The 21,191-nt window shown below is 32.5% G+C and overlaps 3 protein-coding genes across 4 annotated transcripts in view; 1 reads left to right on the top strand and 2 right to left on the bottom strand.

Annotated features, from left to right (window-relative positions):
* Positions 1-1,140: 1,140 nt before the first annotated feature.
* LOC100641255 (uncharacterized) lies at positions 1,141-5,952 on the bottom strand. Of its 2 annotated transcripts, XM_003386795.3 has the most exons (5): positions 5,775-5,952; positions 4,524-4,682; positions 2,170-4,302; positions 1,644-1,805; positions 1,141-1,401 (listed from the first exon to the last, which is right to left on the bottom strand). In XM_003386795.3, the coding sequence occupies exons 3-5, from the start codon at positions 2,224-2,226 to the stop codon at positions 1,222-1,224; spliced, it is 399 nt and encodes a 132-aa protein (XP_003386843.2). In that variant the 5' UTR covers positions 2,227-4,302; positions 4,524-4,682; positions 5,775-5,952; the 3' UTR covers positions 1,141-1,221. The 2 variants fall into 2 exon arrangements, with proteins under 2 accessions (XP_003386843.2, XP_019852462.1); XM_019996903.1 differs by lacking the exons at positions 1,644-1,805; positions 2,170-4,302 and having other exon boundaries at positions 1,207-1,401; positions 5,775-5,945.
* A 938-nt stretch (positions 5,953-6,890) lies between these two features.
* Positions 6,891-8,683, bottom strand: LOC100632245 (uncharacterized). Its single transcript, XM_003386807.3, has 3 exons — positions 8,515-8,683; positions 7,425-7,589; positions 6,891-7,168 (listed from the first exon to the last, which is right to left on the bottom strand). The coding sequence occupies exons 1-3, from the start codon at positions 8,575-8,577 to the stop codon at positions 6,998-7,000; spliced, it is 399 nt and encodes a 132-aa protein (XP_003386855.1). The 5' UTR covers positions 8,578-8,683; the 3' UTR covers positions 6,891-6,997.
* Positions 8,684-8,705: 22 nt separating this feature from the next.
* LOC109580113 (serine/threonine-protein phosphatase 6 regulatory ankyrin repeat subunit C-like) overlaps positions 8,706-21,191 on the top strand; it is a 12,770-nt gene continuing 284 nt past the window's right edge. Inside the window, exons 1-50 of the mRNA XM_019996890.1 lie at positions 8,706-8,881; positions 10,517-10,609; positions 10,880-10,984; positions 11,296-11,385; positions 11,430-11,528; positions 11,587-11,691; positions 11,742-11,840; positions 11,892-11,993; positions 12,048-12,086; positions 12,279-12,326; positions 12,373-12,435; positions 12,515-12,613; positions 12,794-12,892; positions 12,941-12,985; positions 13,030-13,131; positions 13,217-13,315; positions 13,371-13,472; positions 13,523-13,666; positions 13,714-13,833; positions 13,924-14,022; positions 14,069-14,170; positions 14,226-14,327; positions 14,371-14,451; positions 14,499-14,627; positions 14,671-14,775; positions 14,827-14,934; positions 14,995-15,114; positions 15,154-15,252; positions 15,387-15,488; positions 15,535-15,624; positions 15,719-15,811; positions 16,590-16,688; positions 16,736-16,834; positions 16,893-16,997; positions 17,043-17,141; positions 17,206-17,313; positions 17,498-17,605; positions 17,691-17,774; positions 17,859-17,966; positions 18,013-18,111; positions 18,162-18,251; positions 18,332-18,436; positions 18,492-18,587; positions 18,634-18,733; positions 18,839-18,942; positions 19,048-19,287; positions 19,575-19,673; positions 19,942-20,037; positions 20,082-20,177; positions 20,223-21,189. Coding sequence (XP_019852449.1) covers positions 8,864-8,881; positions 10,517-10,609; positions 10,880-10,984; positions 11,296-11,385; positions 11,430-11,528; positions 11,587-11,691; positions 11,742-11,840; positions 11,892-11,993; positions 12,048-12,086; positions 12,279-12,326; positions 12,373-12,435; positions 12,515-12,613; positions 12,794-12,892; positions 12,941-12,985; positions 13,030-13,131; positions 13,217-13,315; positions 13,371-13,472; positions 13,523-13,666; positions 13,714-13,833; positions 13,924-14,022; positions 14,069-14,170; positions 14,226-14,327; positions 14,371-14,451; positions 14,499-14,627; positions 14,671-14,775; positions 14,827-14,934; positions 14,995-15,114; positions 15,154-15,252; positions 15,387-15,488; positions 15,535-15,624; positions 15,719-15,811; positions 16,590-16,688; positions 16,736-16,834; positions 16,893-16,997; positions 17,043-17,141; positions 17,206-17,313; positions 17,498-17,605; positions 17,691-17,774; positions 17,859-17,966; positions 18,013-18,111; positions 18,162-18,251; positions 18,332-18,436; positions 18,492-18,587; positions 18,634-18,733; positions 18,839-18,942; positions 19,048-19,287; positions 19,575-19,673; positions 19,942-20,037; positions 20,082-20,177; positions 20,223-21,189 — 5,803 coding nt within the window. The 5' untranslated portion in view covers positions 8,706-8,863. The remainder of the gene's footprint in view (positions 8,882-10,516; positions 10,610-10,879; positions 10,985-11,295; positions 11,386-11,429; positions 11,529-11,586; positions 11,692-11,741; positions 11,841-11,891; positions 11,994-12,047; positions 12,087-12,278; positions 12,327-12,372; positions 12,436-12,514; positions 12,614-12,793; positions 12,893-12,940; positions 12,986-13,029; positions 13,132-13,216; positions 13,316-13,370; positions 13,473-13,522; positions 13,667-13,713; positions 13,834-13,923; positions 14,023-14,068; positions 14,171-14,225; positions 14,328-14,370; positions 14,452-14,498; positions 14,628-14,670; positions 14,776-14,826; positions 14,935-14,994; positions 15,115-15,153; positions 15,253-15,386; positions 15,489-15,534; positions 15,625-15,718; positions 15,812-16,589; positions 16,689-16,735; positions 16,835-16,892; positions 16,998-17,042; positions 17,142-17,205; positions 17,314-17,497; positions 17,606-17,690; positions 17,775-17,858; positions 17,967-18,012; positions 18,112-18,161; positions 18,252-18,331; positions 18,437-18,491; positions 18,588-18,633; positions 18,734-18,838; positions 18,943-19,047; positions 19,288-19,574; positions 19,674-19,941; positions 20,038-20,081; positions 20,178-20,222; positions 21,190-21,191) is intronic.

Genomic DNA, 21,191 nt, shown 5'->3' with positions numbered 1-21,191 from the left:
TTTCACAAGAGGCTTTGAATTTGTGTTAGTCACATAATGAGAACTAATAAATTGAGATGTAATGTGCCTTATGTTCTACATTTGTTAGCTGTATGTGCTATATACATGTAGCTGTGGAAAGAATTCATAATTATTCCTCTATAACTACTAACTTACTCTCATTTGAGCATACTTTTCATTCCATTAATTACACATTTTCCTCCAGATGTGTCATTCATCATGAACTTAACATTGAAAATGAGAGCCAAGTTAAAATCCAGTGTAGTATGAATGCAGTCAAAAGTTACTTCCTTAATTGGTTTACTTGGAAGTAGGGATCTATGTATAATTTCAAAATTATCCTAGCATGGCTACTATCCAGGATCATTTCCTATTCCAATACAGATTTAGCTATAACGTTAGATTACGTGTAGTAGGCTCTACAGGGAGTTTTTTAAAAACAATGTTTTGCTCTTACTCCAAATTTTCATCAAAATTAACTTTTGCCATTAAAATTTTCATCATTTTTACTATTAATCTGCATACTACCCACATGGAAAAAAAATTTCATGGGTTAACAATTTCGTCACACAAAAAAACCTGACGAATTTGATGTAAATTTTTTTACCAACAAAAATCTGGAGCTATACAGTATGTATTGAAGATATGATTACTTTATTACCCAGTAAGTGCATACATGAGAGGCTAGTTGTTTTAGTACCGTATGGCGGGTAAATTTGGAGGGGCTAAATTTTGGTGATTGGCAGGTTTTAATCTGGTGAATTTGTGGCCACGTGACATTGACCATGCATATAATAGCTCAAAATGGTGGGGTCTTATTTTGGCGAATGGCTATCAAAACACCAAATTCGCCAAATTTAATTCCCTCCAAATTCACCTGCTATACGGTATAAAAGTGAGTTTGACAAGAATTTCCACACAATAAAACTAGAGCCTATATATAATAGATGTGTATGTTTGAGCACTGCCCTACACTTGTGATTATATATGATTTAGTACTTTCAGTATAGTGTATTTTTCTTTAATACCTACATACATGTACCTACAGTGAATCAAGTGGTAATATCCAGAACAGAATTTGAAATTAAAAATATGCATGTAACCCAGCCATCTAATTTCATCGGATAATGTGGAACATAGTTCTATTTTAAAAAAATACCTTTTAAGGTTATAATTACAGTCATGTGAACACTAAATTAACCATTTTTTCTTGGTGTCTCGTTATTCTAATATAGCTCTTTGAGGAAGCTCAACAAATACAAAGTAGCTTAAATATGACAGTACAAAGAAACCCCAAGCAAATAACCAGAGCAGAGCAATGATGTCCAATATGAGAGCAGCTTGACCAAACCTCTTAGCTTGCAAATAATGTTGTACACCTTTTGCTCTATGCATCCAAGACTACAAAAATAGAAAAAAGTAAATAAGAAGCCACTGCAAAACAATATTTGAGGAGAATTAAATTTTGTGAGATTGCCAAATGCAATTTTTCTATTATCCGGAAATAATGAATTTCATGCATGACCCCAGTACAATAACTGTCAAAACCGTAAAATTTAAGTGGAGTCACAAAATTTGCTTTTACAAGTTATAGCTAGATCTACCTGCATGGTATTAGTAAAGTTCAGCATATTTTTACTTACCAGTATTGAACAGATCATGGCAGCAGCAATGAAGAAGATTGTAGAGAAGTTGCAAACAGTACAGGCAATAGAAATAACAAGTGTTGGAATGAAGTAATCGTTAGGAACAAATTCATACTGTAAGTGAACAACAGGAGGAACTGTGTGCTGTGTCACACCTGCCTAGAATGCAAATCACACAATGAATAATTGCCTAAATTGGTATGGATAACTAAGTGCTATTACAAATACTATTGCAGACTATTCATAAATACAATATTACAATCTGTAGTCTCCAACATAACAGCATGCACATTATTATGCACATCAATTAGTGTTTCAAAAGCCTACTAACCAAAGGGACCAAAATTGTACAAAATAATAATAGTTCATGGATTGGAACCACTTTTTGCCACCCCTTATATATAGTATCCATAATTTTTCACTAGCCACTGAACTGTATTGATACATAAGCTATATAGTGATAAAATTTATGGCATAGCTAACACTGCTGACTGATTCCTCTGGTCCTAAGAGCTAGAGTTACCTGAACTGGAACTGATTGTGGAACATTCTTTTCTTCTTGGACAGGTGGCATCAACATCCTTGCTGCTTAAGTCTATATACAACCAATGTCAGAACGAGTCACAGACAAACTGCAGACTGAGAAATGCTGAGCAGTGAGCAACTGAGCATACATTTGTATGGTTTACTTACTCTCATAGAATAGTGTCACTTCCTCTAGATAATGAAATTTAATTACTAAACTACTTTCCCAGTCAATACAGGAAAAATTATTGGACTGACTGAGCTTAATTTTTATAAAGTATTGGAGGAGCATAGACAAATGCAATTAAACCCATCATAGATTAATTATATTGTAACTCTAATATCTACGAACCCATGTATCAAACCATTATTGTGAAGTTCTTTCATTAATGACTACAAACTTTTGGAGTGCATTTTGCCCTTTTAAAAATTCAAATACTTCTAAAATACACATTGTGGTGAGGGTATGCACTTTAATGCTCTCGTTTGAGAGTCATTTATAGGTACTGTAGCTATGTTGTCCTTCTATTATTCACTATCCGCTGAACTTGATGTTCCAAATTTTCACAAACCATCAAGCCCACCTAAAAATCAATTTCACAGGTTTTCATTTTCAAATCATTTTTAAAACCAAACATTTTAGGCCAAAAACATTTGACTCATTGTGTGAATATTTTCAATTTTTCATAAAGATAATTTAAGCACTTTCACTTCAGTCATGATAAAATACTACCATCCTACTCTTTCTGTAATTATAGTTATCATAAAATTTGGCTCATTTTGATTAAATTCTACGCCCATAGTCTACCTTGATAATGGTGTGTTAATGAGTTATGGGATTTCAATCCTAATTATTATTTGTCAGTGCTGTGAATTACAGTGAATTGGCCTCAGTGAATCAGTGTTTATGTTATAATCACACAAAGAATATTGACTCTGAAATGTGCGGCAGTTTGTGCAACCCTTGTGTTCTTGCTTTTGGCTATAATATCATGATTGAGCTGCATTGTTATGCCGGTGCATGGGAGTGCTGCTAAGAATTCCATTGGCAATTACATCACTCAGGCTATAACAAGACTGATGTAATTAGGAAAAGCCAAGATGCTGCTTGCACAAACTTCCTATAGTTTTTAAAAGATTGCATATTCATTGTCAACCATCAAGAATATCAACTCAATTCTAGTGACTGATTATATTGATACAAAGTACTTACATATGATAGTACAAAATTACACTATATTTATGCTATCAATGGACTCTTGATGCTATTTATGATCTATTCATGATCTCTATTGCTACCAATGCATAATTGGTCAGTCATTAGGGATGAGCCTATTATTCTAGCATAATTTTAGGAATAATAGGGGCTTCCTCATTTGAGGAATAATGCTGGAGTAATTGGATGGAAATAGGAATAATAGTGGAATAATGGGTGGAGTTGAGGTCAATGGTGATTGCAGAAGAAAATTTTAAAACTTTTGGCTAGTGTTTTTTGGAAGACCTATTTTTAAAACACTGCTGGAATGCAATTCTTGGGTGAAAATTGATTGTTTGAAAAAATTATTGAGAATAAATTGAGAATAATAGGATAAAATGAAAAGAATAATGTGGGAAATTATTAAGAATTTCCAGAAAGAATAATGGGAAAATTTATGAGAATAATAGGCTCAACCCTATCAGTCATGGCCTGACCAATCTGATTATGCACTATGACATCACAATGAGTGTGACACTATTCATGAACAAGGTCAGAGTCACTTCCTTTCATGAATTCATTTCTCCCAGATGATAATAATTTCATAATGGTCGTGCTTCTTTTGTTGTATTCTATCACAGGCAATTGAAACATGCAGTTGCTTCTTAAATACCTTCGTTACAAAGCATAAACGTGCATGTTTTGAGGTAGAGTAGGCAGGACAGTATAACATTTATATACATGTACACTGAGATTATTAAATTAATAGTTAATTCGAGGAATTATTACATATACAAAGTAGCTTAAGTATGTCAGTACAATGAAGCCCCAAGCAAATAACCAGAGCAGAGCAATGATGTCCAATATGAGAGCAGCTTGACCAAACCTCTTAGCTTGTAAATAATGATATACACCTTTTGCTCTATGCACCCAAGACTATAAAAATAGAGCAACAGTAAAAGAAGCCATGAGCTATTTAATTGCAAAAACAATATTAGAGGAGAATTAAATTTTATGAGTTTGTTGATGCAAAATTTACATCCCCAAATAATGAAATTCCCACATGACCTCAGTACAATAACTGTCAAAACAGTAAAAATTTAAATGGAAACGCAAAATTTTCTTTTCAAAATTAGCTGCCTGCATGGTCTACTTACCAGTATTGAACAGATTATGGCAGCAACAGTGAAGATGATTGTAGAGAAGCTCACAATAGGACAGACAATAGCAATAACTAGTGTAGGAATGAAGTAATCGTTAGGAACAAATTCACGCTGTAAGTGAATAACAGGAACTGTGTGCTGTGTCAAACCTGCCTGGAATTAAATAAATAGTGCAATGGCTAATAATTGATGTTGATAATTAAAGTGCTATTATTAGTAAATTCATGAATACAATATTTCAATGTACTAGCCTCCATGCACATTATTATGTAGTCAGGTGGGCCTGACCCTCGCAAAGGAGGAGGTTCAGGATCAATCCAACACTCTTTTTCATGGCACTGCACAGATTTGTGCAGTGACGTATCATGAGTCATCACGAGTCAAAATGAAAATGGCGGGTTCGAACGGGACCTTTCTAGCAGCAAAACAAGGCAAAGACAATGTCTAAGAACTTTTCTAGAGACACTGGAAGATACAAAGGACCTTAATATGTCTTTTTAAGAAGAAATAGAGGCCTGTTATGTGTTTATGGTAACGAAAACGATCCGGCTGTTAGGAACATTTTACCGTGGCACTTCTTAACAATTGTTAAAGAGGTTTTCATTTTTCCCCAGCTTCTCTAACTCATGTAAACATTAAAGCAAGCCCTTTCACCATCTTTTACAAGTGCAATTATATCTATGCCAATTTAGACCTAGTTCTATTGAATTGCTCAAAATGGGATCTTTCATATGGTTTATTTATGACTGAGTCTAGAGAAGGAGCCTGAAGGAAACTGATTTGTATCATCTTTCAGCCCAAGAAGCACCACTACTACATTTTAAAATAGCCAAATGCAAGTATAGAGCCCCACCCAAGCCATAAAAGTGTACACCAAAAAACAGTGTTGGATTGGTCCTGACCCTCCTCCTTCGTGAGGATCAGGCCCGCCTGACTTATTATTATGCATATCAAGTAGTTGCATAAGCCCCACCAACACAAGCACAAACCATGGGGACCAAAATCGTACAAAAATTATTATAATTATTATAAATATGGCGGCTCATGAATTGGAACCACTTTTTGCCATAGTCAGGGTCACAGGCCAAACTCAACCCATGAGACTATTTTTCCACCCCTTTAATTTTCACTAGCCATCAACTAAGCCCAATATTGATAAACAAGCTTGCCTTAATCAGTGATAAAATTTATGGCATAACTAGCTGATTCTCAGTGCTGTAGTCTAAGGTCCTAAGGATTAGTTACCTGGACGGGAACTGATTGTGGAACATTCTTTTCTTCTTGAACTGGTGGCATCAACATCCTTGCTGCTTAATTCTACAACCGATGGCTGTCTTAAGTGTCTTTTGCCAGAACGAGTCATACAGCAGTGAGCAACTGAGATTCGCTTATTTGTGATACATGAATGAAGTCATTTGACCTCGCATGACTCATTTCCTCTACAGAGTACATACACAACAAGCTGAATCAGCAATTAAATCTGTTAACAGTCCTGACAGGCATCCGCATTGTTGATCATTCACGACTGCATGTTGCTCTGACCTGACTTAGTGTAAAATATTTATTTTTATCATAATTGTATCATGCCTGATTTCCTTATTGTACTGTGACTGAGTGCCAAAAATCCAAGATTCAGACTGATATCAGGACTGATTCGTTTGATTCATTTTATGAGTATTTTCAAAGATACTATTGAAAATCTCACTTCGGCCATGATGAAATGAACCTCCTACTCTTTCTGTAATAGTTATCATGAAATTTGCCTCATTTTGATTAAATTTTACACCCATAAAGGATTTCACTCCCAATTATTATTTGTCAATGCTGTAGAATACAGTGAATTCATCTCAGTGAGTCAGTGTTCATGTTATAGTCACACAAAAAAATAAAATATTGAAATGTGCAGCAGTTTGTTCTTGGTTTTAGTTATGATGTCATCCTTGAGCTGCATTCTTATGTGGGAGTGTTGCTATTAAAGAATTCCAATTACAATGACTATTTACCATTTATACAAGTATGATGTGATTAGTAAATAGCCAAGATCCTGTTTGCACATACTTTCTAGTTTTAAGATTAAATTATTTATTATCATCCATCAAAAAATGGCACAAAGTGCTGTTCAGTAATGATCTCTATTACTACCACGCAATGTATAAATGGTCAGCCCATCTGACTAATGCACTATAACATCACAATGAGTGTGAAACTATTCATGAAATAGGTCAGAGTCATTCCCTTAAATAAATTCATTTCTTGAGAATTAGTGATCTATGATGATTCCACATGGCTGCCACCAATCTCAATAATAATTATATTCATACTAGTATGGTCCTGCCTCTTTGTCATATTAAAGATATCATGTTCCGTATCAGAGCATATTATGTACACGTTTTGAGGAAGAGAAGGCTGAACATTATAACATTAATATGCATGTACATTAATTGAGTTTATCACATAAAAACTAATAGTTAACTGAATTCAGGGACTAATACAAATACAAAGTAGCTTAAGAATGACAGTGTAAAAAAGCCCCAAAAGAAAAACCAGAGCAGAGCAATGATGTCCAATATTAGAGCAGCTTGACCAAACCTCTTAGCTTGTAAATAATGATAAACACCTTTTGCTCTATGCACCCAAGACTATAAAATACAACAAGCAATAATAGAATACATGTACATACAAGTACACTATCAATAGAGATAAGCATTGATATGTAGATGACAATGAAATCAATAGGCTCATCACACCCAGATTTTTTACAATAGAAAAATATGCAATTTCGATTTAAAATGCTTCATAGTAAAAAGCAAATTCCCTTTTGTGGACACACAGTGTCATAATGGAATATTAAATGACTATGCGGTGCATAATACAATATATGACTATTATACTTACAAGTATTGAACAGATTATGGCAGCAACAGTGAAGAAGATTGTAGTGAAGCTCATAATAGGACAGACAATAGCGATAACTAGTGTAGGAATGAAGTAATCGTTAGGAACAAATTCAGGCTGTAAGTGCATAACAGGAGGAGCTGTAGCATACTGCATCACACCTGCCTGGAATACAAATAACATGTAAATCAATTCAGTGACTAATTATTGATGCAATTGGTGTATGAATGTAGAAAGCAATTTCACCTATGTATAATATCAAATTTTCTTCTATACATGTTGTATTGGAGAAATAACAATTAAAATGCCACAACAACTAACCCACCCAGGATTGCCGCATAAATTAGGCCAAAAACCCTGTAAGTACTAGGAATTTCGACAAAAATCACAAGGAAAGAATTATCTCCATTTTTCTGTCATGTACATGTGTACATGTACATATGTATGTCAATAATTTGTGTATCACCTAACTTTAAGCTGATTCCAATCAAATTTTGATTTTTAAATTAATTTTCGAAGTTGCTCAAAATCAGGCCAACTACCAAAAGCTAGGGAATTCTTCATTTCTATGATATTTCAAATGCATTCCAATCAAAATTAGAATTTTATGAAGCAAATGATAGTGCTTGTCAGCTCATTAGGCATTCTGTTTAGCTCACTTAGCATGCTTTGTGGATATGGGAAAACTCTAAACCCACCTATGCTCCTAGTGTAAAGTGGGTGTAGCTACACGTACATGTACAGCAAATAAAAATGGTAGGCTTTGGTAGCTTACAACAGGACAAAGTTTTGAGTTATTTAACAGCCAGATGAATGTCTAAACTGTTCCAAAATGACAAAACAGTAGATAGATTAAGGTGGGTTTACAATAATGATGCTACATCAGTGTACTGTCAATCATTAATAAAACTTGAAGTGGGCGAACAATTTGACTAGAACTAGCAAACTCATTCCACCTTCAAGCACTCATACAAGGATTTCTCATTCATGCAAACTCTTATTAGTATTATTTATCTACCCAGCAAGCTAGTCACTATGATACAACAAAAGGCATCATACAACTGAATTGGCCGCATGAACCATGATTTACCTGAACGGGCACTGATTGTGGAACATTCTTCTCTTCTTGTCGATGAACAGATGGCATCAACATCTTCGATTAAGCTAATTCTGTCTGCTGTATGAGTATCAAGGTACGAGAAATGATGATACGACTGATGAATGAATGTGTATGTTGACACAACATTTTTGAGACTTGAAGGTAAAATTAATTTTATTTGTAGCTCAGAATGTTTCTTATAATTAAAAATAGATCTAATACGGCTGGATCGTAGTAATTGCAGCTCGAATTGGAGTAAACTAATTTGTAGGTTTCAGTCATTATCATAGGATTATCATGTTTGTGTGCTGCTGAAAGAGTTACAGCTAGACGTTGCTTAATGGCAGAATCGGCTCCTGTAAGTCTAATGTTATGAAAGTAGTTAAATCAGCATGGGGCGTCTTTGGGGGGGGGGGCGCTGAGCCTGGCCAGCTGGTGCCGGATCCGCGGATTCCTGGAGAGCATGAAATCCCAGAGCTCAATGCAACCCAAACAAAAGAAGTCAGCCCCCTAAAAATTTACAATATAAAATGAAACTAAATTAGTGGATTTTTATCAGTAAAACTGCACCTGTAGTCAGTATATCTTGCTAACGATTGGCCCTTAATTGTTCAGTGCTCTGAGGCTTGTGCATGCATGTGAAGCTATTAACACTCATTTGTCTATACTCTTTTAAATCTAGTCTTCTAATACTGTAATACTTAGATAGACCCAAGTTAAACACTTATGGTAATAGACTTATACCCAAGCCTATTTCTGAGGAGAGTAAAATTATGGCAAATTGTTAAATTTTTTAATGAATCAGTAATTGGTAATGGGTTTTAATTTGGCAAATTTTTGGCATTGAACATGCTCATAATGGCTCAAAATGCTGAATGATGCGTTTTATTTAGCAAAATGGCTATCAAAATACAGATTTTGCCAATTAAAATTTATTCCTGCCCAGCTAAAGCTATTTGGTGGCTGACATGTGCATGTACATGCAGTGGTGTAGGAAGCAGGGGGGGGGCAGGAGCCCCTCTTGATTTTTACTTCTGCTTTATTAGCTTTGTCTATCAAGTAATTTACTATTGATAGCTTCATTTTAGCCCCCCTTTTCCAAAATCTTCCTACACTACTGACATGTAGTGTGAGTCAGTCCTTTTCATTTATTTAAAGCCTTGTTGCATACTCAATTACCATATCATATGCTAAGATTTATATTATTACCACTAATTTTGTTTCCTCCTCAAACAGAAGCTATGTAAGTGTCACTGATCAAAGTAACACACATTCTATAGACTTAAGTGTGTATACCTACTAATGCAGTCAGACACCCAAGCAAGTTCATCATAACATTTCACTGATAATTTTTTTCAATATGTTTTGTTTGTATATCAAGATCCAAATTTTGGACTAATATACAGTACAGAACTGACTAACTCACTTTTTAGCATGATAATATTATTTGTGACAACTGTCAAGCTATTAATAGTGTTGATCCTGTTTGCAAGCAATGTGTATTTATTAAGTTGGGTGAGAGCTTAATTACAAATGTAAGCATTATGATTTTAACAGCTACTGCATATGCTGAAATTAATATTGTCAAGTTAAATGTATTGATGTCTATGTTCATTAAAATGTAACAAATTCCTTACAGTATCTTGAGCTCTTGTAAAAAGCAAGTTTTTTAAAATCTCATTATTATTTAAAATGTTGAAAGTTGAAACTGTTATATCGAATTTCCAACTAATAAATGATGATCGCCTAAGTTTGCCATATTTATAACAAATAACCAGCCTTTTTATGGGCTTTTGTTGCCATGTAACAGGCTGTAACTTGTAACTTTTGTAAATGCCTTAAGTTAATAATTACATGAAACAACTGGTTGCCAGCAACCAAGCAACATGTTGCCAAGAAAAGATCAACTTCTATTCTTGGCAACATGTTGCTATAAAAGATCAAAGTAGCACCTACATGTGCAGCAACTATTAGTGCCTCATGTCCCTTTTAGGAAGACAAACTGTTGCAATCAGCAGAGAATGGGGATCAGAAGCGTGTATTGAAGGCCCTTGAAGCTAATGCTGATATCAAATGTATCAATGAAGTTAGTAACTTACCATACAGCGGAAAATTTTTGTGGCCCAAAAATTTCATGAATTTTGCATTTGGTTCAAAATTCACGAAGCAAAAATGGATTCAATATGGTTTAAGATGGCCATAAAGTAGAAAATCATGAAAATTAAAGCCATAAAATTGATTTTTGAACAGATTCACAAAATTTTTGGGCCACAAAAATATCCGCTTTACGGTACTGTTACCATCATGTTAGGTAAAGTGATCTAATTACATGTATATGTGTTACTATGTATTATAGAGTAAAGAAACAGCTTTACATTTAGCAGCAAGAAAAGGACATCTTGAAATAGTTGAAATATTACTTACTAAAGGTGCCAATGTTACGTTCAATTTTAATGACAAGGTAACAGATAGTCTCTAAATTATATTTTTGAGGCATATAGAAGTATTTATATGACATACCATAAGCAAATTATTTTGTGGGAATAAAATAAAAGTTTTAATCATTTTAAAAAATAATTTAGAATCTTTATAAATTAATCATTTTTGGTTTGTGCAAGCTGACAAGTTGGAGCACTTTAAATCGTGTTAGAAATAATTTTACAAACAGTTTGTTTTACGATAGTAATAATTCACAAATTTTGATGAGGTCACAATCATTTTTGTATTATTTCTGCTTTACTTAAATTAAATTTTATTAATGTTTTATTACAGAACAAATGGACTCCACTTGATGTTGCAGTTAAAGAAGGTCATGAAAAAATAGCTAAACTATTAGTTGAAAAAGGATGCCCTGTGACAAATGTAAGTAATCCAGAGTATGTACCAGAAACTAATGTACCTTATAGACTGCAATGAAATTTGCTGCTCAAGCTGGTCTAATTTCTACTATTAAATTTGTGATTGAGAACAATGATATTGACCTAGCTGATTGTGTTGATGAGGATGTAAGTCAAAGTTTAAAGGTATTACTGTCTACAACTTTATTTTTGTGTGCCCTATAAGGATGGACAAACACTCTTACACCATGCAGCAGAATATGAACACACAGATGTTGTTGAACTGTTACTTAATGGAAAAAGAAGAGTCGATGTTAACTGCAAAGACTTTGTACAGAAATTAATTTTTTTAATTGCAATGGTTTATTTTATTGCACATAGTTTCGCATAAGACCAATTCATTTAGCAGTTCAAAAAGGAAATATTACTATTGTTCAGATGCTAGTGGATCATAATGCTGATGTAAATTGTAAAGATTTGGTGAGTTGTTAGAATGCATTTCTACTAGTTAATGGTTATTATCATATTTAGGATGGAATGGCACCATTACATCATGGTTTTAAAACTAAAAACCAACCAGTTGTTGAACATTTACTTTATTATTGTGAAGCTAATCCTGATATTTGTGATAAAGTTAGCTACTTTAATATAGTATGACTGCAGCTTATAACTGTACATTGTATCTAGGACAACAAAAGTATCTTATACTTTGCTATAGACATCATCGTAAGCTTTGTAATTACCACTAATTCACCACTTTTAAACCACACTCTGCTTGTTAATGTTGTAGTTATTGCAAATGAATAATCTACCATAAACTGATTACAATGCATATTGATTCTTTTAAAAGTTATATATCACCATTTTTAGTCATAATTATAAGGCAAGGAACTCATTGTATTCTTCCTCTTTCTACAGCATTATCTTCAAAATCCATTGAACAAGGAAGATTCAGAATATGACAAAGTACATAATAATTTGTCTTGTCACTTATATAATGTTACACATGTAGGACAAATTAATTAGAATATTTGAGATAATTGTAAGAAAAGCTGATGTCAATATTAAAGATAAGGTGACTGCTATGCATGGCATATTATGCATAAACATAGATTACTGTGTGTACCCTGTTCCTCTGTTAATGTTTAATTTAGGATGGAAATACACCACTACTATATGCAGTTCTTGTATGTTCCGTTAGACTAGTAACTATACTGTTGGAGAATAAAGCTAATCCTAATATCAGGAATAATGTAAGATAATACAAGTATAACATGTAGTCTCATGTTAAGTGCCAAATACATGTATACATGTACTACAATTTAGTCATAAAATACTCATTTTGTTTTTCTAATTGCAATTGCATGGTATAATAGTGGTGTGCATGATTACAGTAATGTGCTATTAAGAATTTATTAGCATTTCTAATATAGAAAGGACATATAGCTCTTCAGTATGCTGTAAGTCAGGAAAACTTGACAATTCTAACACTTTTACTGGATTATAATGCAGATCTAAATGCAAGAATGACAGTTAGCTGTGTATTATTTTCTTTCGATTTTTTACTCAGTTCTTTTTAGAAAAAAGAAGAACGTTTTAAAAATGACCCTATGTCAAGAGTTAAGGTGTAGTTTTATTTTTAAATTACTATGATTTATTTTATTAATAGATGGATGAAACAGCTCTGCACTTCATCATTAGACTAAAATTTTCAAGTGACTTTTATAAGCTCCTTTTAAACAGAGGGGCTGATTTAAAAATTTGTGATGCAGTAAGTGATGCCTTTCATTATACATGTATTTCTATCAGTCATGTAATCAATTACAGTTAGATAGTTTTATTTTGTACAATTGCAGGATGGATATACTGCTTTATACTATGCAGCAATGAATAAAGATTATGATTTGGTAATATACTTAAATACTAAAGGAGCTGACATTAAAGTCAAAGATACAGTATAAAAATATAAGCACATGTAAATATAGCTCAATAAATATTATGATCATTTAGAATGGCTTAACACTATTGCATCATGCTGCAATAATGAATAGCGAACGCCTGACTGAAATAGTCCTTGCAAACAAAAAACTGGATGTTAATATGGCATGCAAGGTTATACAATTTATATTCATAATTGTAATTATGAGTTAGCGATCATACAGAAAGGATACTCAGCATTGCAGTATGCATTAATGAAGGAAAGAGAAGATGAGGAAGATGACAAATATTGTAGTGATTTTGAAAAATATTCTATATGCTCATTGCTTATTGAGAGAGGAGCTCAAATTAATTGCAAGAATGAACAGGTAACTTGATGTTATCATAATTTAGAATACTTTTTATAATATTAAAGGATGGAATGACTCCACTGTTGTATGCTGTATTAAGAAAGTACACAAAAATAGTTGAAATCATAATTGATGCTTCAAAAGAGCAAGGCATTAAACAAATTACTATTCAAGCTACAAACAAGGTATGAGCATAAAATAATAATTATTAGTATTGATTATTTATGATAATTGGCAAGCTGTCACTATAAATATTTCAATGCTTTTATTTATAGAAAAAAATGACTGCTTTGCATATTGCGATAAGTAATAAAGATGAAGATATACTAAATTTGTTATTAGATAGTGATCATGTTTTAAATGAACCTGATGAGGTGATTTTATATAATTTTTGCTTATGTCAATAGTAATAATTTCTAGAATGGTATGTCTCCTTTGCACTGTGGTTCATTTCATGGTTTTTTACCTGATAATCTTCTTCAGCACAAAAATTTTAAAAAATGTTTGAATTACCAAAATGAGGTTTTCTGCATGATATGCATAGTTAATTAACAAAAAACTGATTGTATTATTTTAGAATACTGGAAAAACAGCTTTACATTATGCTGTTGAATGTAACAATAAAGATGAAGCTGTTATACTGCTTGATAAAGGAGCAAATTTATTTCTTGAAGACAATGTAAATTGCTATAACATTTCAAAAAATTATTTTTCTTTTATAGGATGGTCATAGCTCACTGTATTATGCCATTAAAAACAAATTTCAATCAATCATTGATTTATTTTTTTATCATGCATCAAAGGTTAGTGTTATGTACTCAATGTGTTATTATTTCGTTGAATACAATAGCATTGTGATGAAATTGATGGACATCAAATCAGTGGATGGCTTCCTCTTCATTATGCAATTCAATATGACAATTTTTCTACTTTTTGTGTGATGGTTGAAAAGCACTTTGTACTAGATATGGAAATGAAGGTTTATAGTATCTTCATAAAAATTGTAATTGTATTATTCATAGGGCTGTTGGACTCCACTTCATATTGCATCTTGTAGAGGTGTTGCTGAAGTAGTTGATTTCATAGTTGGTAAAATATCTTCAATTGATTATGTCAATAAATTGCAGGTAATTTTGTTAGAATTAATTTATACCTAAACAATGATTGTACTATTATAGGAGTCAAATAGCACTGCTATGCATTTAGCTGCTAAGAATGGCCATTATGATATTGTGAAGCTTCTTCATGAACATGGTGCTGATGCTGTTATGAACTATAAAGATGCAGTTTAGTTTATCAATTTTTTACCAAGAGTATGTAGTTTCACTAATTTTGATTATTTATAGTATGGAATGACTCCATTAAATTACATTGTGGAAGCTCAATCTTGGGATTTTCTTGATTCTCTGAATGTTGGCAAAGAAAGTAGCCTAAGGAATCTCTCTGATGTACCACATTACTCAAAAGTAACCATTGATATTACATAATATTACGTAATATTGTAGTATGAGAGTGCTGCCATACTGTATGCTGCACATAAAAATGAGGAACAGATTGTGAAGCGTCTCATATCAGTTGGAGCTAATGTTGACAGTAAAGATAAGGTATACATTTACATTACTGGTCAAGATTTTATTACTAACATTTAATTTTTTCAAGTTCACATGTGTAAAAAATATATTCATTTTATTTAAAGTTTTTCACTATTAATTAAGTTACATTGCATATATTGTAATAGTATACTGGAAATACACCACTACACATTGCTGCTGAAAATAATTATTTTGAAATTGTGAAGCTATTACTCAGTTTAAAAGCTAATCCTAATAGTGAAGACAAGGTTAGTGTTAACAAAAGCTGCAATAAATCAATGTGCCATTTTTTAGTCAGGAGCTCGTCCAATGAATATGAGTTATAAAGCTGGTGGTAAGGAAGTATATAATTTAATCAAGTCAGCAGGTGGAGTGTTTAATTTTGTAAGTTAAATGTGTTGAACTTGATAATAAAAGTAGTATTATAATTTTTTCCCAATCCTTATTGCAGTTATTATTTTTATTCATAAATTAATAGGATCATCTGCTTTTAGATAGTTCAGATGTAAATGATGTCACCCAAATGAAGACTTGTTTAGAAAATGGTGCTGAAATTGATTATTATGACAAGGTTCTATAATTTTTTGTCTCAAGTGTATATTATACAAATAAGCGAATGTAGATCTACTGCATGATGTAGTTACTATATTTAGACATATGGCATGGTAATAGGTATGGAAACAGTAGTAGCATAATATACAGTAATAGATACATATGTAAGGGCATTTTACCAAAAGTAACAAGCATAGATGAGAGTAGGGTTTCCTACAAAGCATAATCAGCATGTTTTGTGAGCTGACAAAGGCATTTGGAGCAACTTTAAAAATTCTTTTACAAATCAATATTTATCAGGACTGGCTCAAAATTTTCATGCAATAATATAAGTACATGCATAAGTGTCAGAAAAATTATTAAAAATGGAAAATTATCTCCTAGCCATTTATGAGCAACTTGCAAAATAAAATTTGACTGCACAACATAAGGATATATACATCAGAAATAAAGATCAAAGCATTTTTTTACAAAATTTGGCCAAAGGATAATAGCCTTTGGTTGTAGGCCCTATTTTAGCAACTTTAATAATTCATAACAAATCCATATTTCATCATTTGGAATCATCTCAAATTTTCTACACATTGTAAGTACATTTATATGTATTAGAAAAAGTATCAAGTTGAGAATTCTATCATAGTCCTAATGATTTTTGTTGAAATACCGTATAAGTAGTTTTTTAAGGTTGCAAATCAAAAAATCAAAGCACCTCACTGCAGTATAATGAAATTATGATGCATTCATTGACTCTTCAACCTAATGTTTTTATGTGTTCTAAAATATGCTTTATAAATTAGGATGAAAGAACTGCTTTACATTATGCTGTACTAAATAACCATTTTGATTCGGTTCTTTTTTTGATTGAAAATGGATGTAATATAAACTGTCAGGACAGAGTTAGTAGGATAATTCCATATTACTTACTACTTATGGCTATTTATAGGGTTCATTTACAGCAGTTCATTATGCAGTAATTAATGGGTACCACAAAATTCTTGAGACTCTGATTAGTAACAATGCTGATTTAAATGTTAAAACTGAGGTTAGTGTCATTGCCTTAAAAGTAATGAATAACATTATACGATATCATTTTATTTCAGTTCCATGAAAAAACTGCACTTCATTATGCAGTTGAAAGTTTAGATATTCTTTCTTTTGAGTTACTTATAAATAGCCAAGCAATTAATGTCAATGAAAAGGACTGGGTATAGTTCATTTCAATTGATTGCACCATTGATTTATTTTTGTAGAAAAGTATTACTCCGCTTCATTCTGCTGCTCAGCTTGGCTGTGCTGATATGGTCCAAAGGTTATTGAATAAAAATGCTAATGTCAACTGCAGGGACATGGTACACATTATTTGATTGACTTAATCTACTCTTGGTCCACTAATTTATCTATATTTTTTTATAGTTTGATTTAACTCCATTGCACTTTGTGTGTGATTCACAAGATGGCCGTAAGGACATTTTACAGTTATTATTAGAAGCTGGAGCTGACCCTCATTTGAAAGAGCTAAGGGTTAGTTCAGACTTGTAATGTGTCAATAATGTAAAATTTTGTATGATTAATTCTATTCTTATAAAATTTCAGTTTTCTAACATTATAATGATATCTTTCTTGTATCACTTATTTCATCAAATAATGATGCATTTCAAATACCATTTTCATGCATGTAACTTTTCAAAAATATTTTTTTATATAGTTTCAGCATACTCCTTTACACAAAGCAGCTGTTCAAGGCCATTTTGAAATTATTTCATTTTATTTAACGAAAGCAACTAAAGCATTGATAATAAATGACAAATGTCAGGTATGATAACATATTTATACAAAAAATATGCATCAAAATATATGCACTTAATTCCTGTCCACATTGAAGATTGATTTTCATACAGTTTATAAAGAAACTTCCATGGACGAAAAGCCTAAGAATACTTTGTACTCATTATGATTCTCATGAATATGAGATTAGTTGTGAGGTATATGCATAATAATTATTTTCAGGAGCCCATGAAAAGGTGGGCTCCTGCTATTGTGTAGCTATTAAAAGTGTATAATTATAGTCTCATGAATCAAAAACTGCTCTGCACCTTGCTGCAGAGAATGGTCATGCCAAAGCTGTTGAAGTTTTATTAAATCACAATGCCAGCATTGATATTGCTGAAAGTGAAGTAAACAAAGTGCAATAATTTTCACAAATGAAACATTTCTTAATAGACTTTTAAAACTGCTTTACATCTAGCTGCTGAAAATGGGCACAAAAGTGTTGTCAAAGTACTAGTTGAAAGAGGAGCTAATCTACGAAAGAAGGACTATGTAAGTTACTCAAAACATCCTTTTACTAACATTTTCTTACCATAATATAGACTAACAAGATTCCATTTCATTATGCCATTAAGTATCACAAAAAAGATAAAGAACTAATTGAGTTGCTGACTGTTGACAATTTCAATTTGGTATGAGGAATTAAAACTGTACATGTGTGCATGATATTATCTAAAATTTCATTGCAGCAACATTAATTTTTGTTATGTAGAAATTATTTGATAATGAGGAGTATGAGGAGATTCATGATGCAGGAGTATGTGGCAGGCTTGATATTGTCAAATTAAATGAAGCAAGCATAAAAAAGCCTGATGAAGTAAATTTAGACTATGTATTGATCCATTTTTGATAATTCCTTACACTTAAATCAGAGGGGCAGAACTGTATTTCATTATGCTGCTGAGAATGGTCATTTGAATGTTGTACAATATTTGCTGTCAGTTTCAGATCCTGAAATAGAAGACAATGTCAGTTATTGCATGTCATGCATGTGTAATAAAAACTTCTTTATAGTTTGGCTATACTCCACTCTATTTTGCAGTCAGTAAAGGTTATCCTGAGATAGTTTTATGTCTATTACAAAGTTTGAGAGTTGACAAGGATAAAAAATATGGTTTGTGCACACTTTTATTTTAATTCTGCATGAGGTCTGGTTGTCTCAGAAAAATAATTATTGGCCTATTTAACTTCCAGTTAAGTATTATTTATGATTTATTAGGATATTGTAACCAAACATTACTGCACATTGCAGCTGAAAAAGGCTTCAATATAATTGTGCAACATTTGTTGCATAGCGGAGCAGAGTGTAATGCTATTGATGAAGTAAGTTTAAATTATTTTTATTACTGAGAAAAACAAATAATATAATAATTTAAGCATTGAAGTACCAATTAACCTCAAATGAAATCTTAGATTTTGTATTTTTAGTATTATAAAAAAACACCTTTACACGTTGCAGCTGGAAAAGGTCATGAAAGGATTGTTCAGTTGCTTTTGGAAAATGGAGCTAGCATTCATATTAAAGATTATAATTCATTCACATATAATCAAAATAAAAAAGATGCAACTATTCATTTGTCTTACACTCCTTTACATTATGGTGTTGAAAGTGGGAATATTAAAACAGTTCAGTTGTTACTTCAGAAAGGAATTCCCCTGAGGTATAAGGTATGTTATCGTAAAGCAGTGACTAAATTTTTACTTTTGTCTATTTTTTACTTTTGGTAACTGTTAATCAATTAATATTGTGATTTGTTTATGCTACAATTATGTTTCTGTGTCTGAATACTTAAATGTTTTTGAAATGACAAACGGGGCTTCTGTTAAAATCATTTAGTATGCAATATTTGCTGTAGCCAGGAGTGCATGGTGATGTGCTTCCATGCATTAGCCCAATAATAATGTTATTATTATTCTTATGGCCCCATTAAAAATGTTATATATACATGTATTAGGAAAGCTGGAATAAAGCCATCACAAATGCTGCATGCAAGGGGTATGCTGAAGTTATACAGTATTTAATTCAAACAGAAGATTTTGATATAACGCTCAGCGTAAGTTACAAATTTATGTGACAATTATTATGTATCTTATAAATAGCATTCACCATTCATCTATCTTAATTGCTTTGAATTGATGCAATCCTTTGGCGCTATCATGTAGCCTATGCAACAGTGAAGTATAATTGAACTGATATTGCTTAATGAGCTATCTATCACATAAACAACTTGGGCCTTTACTTAATTATGGTTTTTTCAAAAATATAAATTTAGAATATTGAGTTTTGCATAAAATTTATTTGTTGATTTTTTTATTTTATAGGATCAATGCACTACTCCTCTCTATTATGCAATACTGTATTGTCAAAAAGAAGTGATCCGTCTATTCTTATCTTATACTATTAGTATCTCATCACTGGTACAATGATTTTACTAGCAAATGAAAATTTCATTTTTATGTAGAATTTTGGACCCATGCATATTGCTGCTGAACATGGATTGATAGACATTGCAGAGTTGCTTAGGGAACATGAAGTAGGTGTTGATGATGAAGACAAAGTAAGAACTCGTTTCTCAAATATAATATAGCCTTATGTAAAATAGTATGGTTTACGACCACTCCATTACGCATGCCGAGCAAACCAGGTAGAAATGGTTGATTATTTGTTAAGAACTGGTGGTGTAAAGGATCCTATGAAAGTCTCAAAAGAAGGACTTTCCCCTCTTGATGTGATAGCACCAGAGTCAACTGCTCGCACAAAATTACTTCAACTCTTTCGTCCTTATGTTGACAGTCACACAGATTACCCTATTGAAACTTATGCTAAGGTATTTATGTGTGGCTACTCTACTGCTGGTAAGAGCTCTCTCAGTCAAGCTCTCGTTGATCGCTCCAAGAAGCCCCTTGGTTATAAGTTTAGTCCATTGGAAAAGGTTAAAGATGTGACACCGTTTACTGTAGGCATTGATTTACACACTATTAGCAGTCCTGAGATTGGAAACATTGTATTATATGATTTTGCTGGCCACACAGAGTTTTACAGTAGTCATGCTGGCATACTTGAGAATCTGATGCTACACTCACCTGGAGTATTTGTTATAATAGCTGATCTTACAAAGCCACGTAGCAAAGTGCAAAGCGAATTATTCTATTGGCTTAACTTTATCGAAAATGCATGTGCTAAGCTACCTAAACCTTCTCAAGTTATATTGGTGGGTAGTCGTGCAGACAGTTTTTCCAAGCATGGGTTAGAATTCAAAGCTGACATGAATGGTATAGTAGAAGAGGCTGTTGTGAAGCAAATTTTCAAAGGATATTGTGCTCTAGAATGTCATAAACCAGGTGGCATTGGCATTAAAGATTTTGTATCAATTCTTGCCACAAGTTGTGAAGAGGTAGTCAATCGATCTGATGGCATCAGCTACTACTGTCACCTCCTTTATTCCCTTCTCAAGGATCTCAATGAGATTGCCATTACATTTGAAAACCTTTCAATTAAAATTAAAGAGAATTCTGAAGTTACTATCCCTGATGATCCAGCATTTCTTTCTAATACTCTATTAACCCTCAGT

Source organism: Amphimedon queenslandica, unplaced genomic scaffold (assembly GCF_000090795.2).
Source record: "Amphimedon queenslandica unplaced genomic scaffold, v1.1 AMPQUscaffold_13394, whole genome shotgun sequence".
NCBI lineage: Eukaryota > Metazoa > Porifera > Demospongiae > Haplosclerida > Niphatidae > Amphimedon > Amphimedon queenslandica.
Note: the sequence above shows the minus strand (reverse complement) of the source record. Positions and strands in the feature narration are given on the sequence as shown.

What these genes read in the sequence shown, in the direction of transcription:
- LOC100641255 (XM_003386795.3), bottom strand. Translation starts at nt 2,226, where the DNA reads ATGTTGATGCCACCTGTCCAAGAAGAAAAGAATGTTCCACAATCAGTT. An exon ending in CACAATCAGTTCCAGTTCAG is followed by an intron (nt 1,806 to 2,169) that starts GTAACTCTAGCT and finishes TTTGCATTCTAG; the next exon opens with GCAGGTGTGACACAGCACAC. An exon ending in CCATGATCTGTTCAATACTG is followed by an intron (nt 1,402 to 1,643) that starts GTAAGTAAAAAT and finishes CTATTTTTGTAG; the next exon opens with TCTTGGATGCATAGAGCAAA.
- LOC100632245 (XM_003386807.3), bottom strand. Translation starts at nt 8,577, where the DNA reads ATGTTGATGCCATCTGTTCATCGACAAGAAGAGAAGAATGTTCCACAA. An exon ending in CACAATCAGTGCCCGTTCAG is followed by an intron (nt 7,590 to 8,514) that starts GTAAATCATGGT and finishes TTTGTATTCCAG; the next exon opens with GCAGGTGTGATGCAGTATGC. An exon ending in CCATAATCTGTTCAATACTT is followed by an intron (nt 7,169 to 7,424) that starts GTAAGTATAATA and finishes TGTATTTTATAG; the next exon opens with TCTTGGGTGCATAGAGCAAA.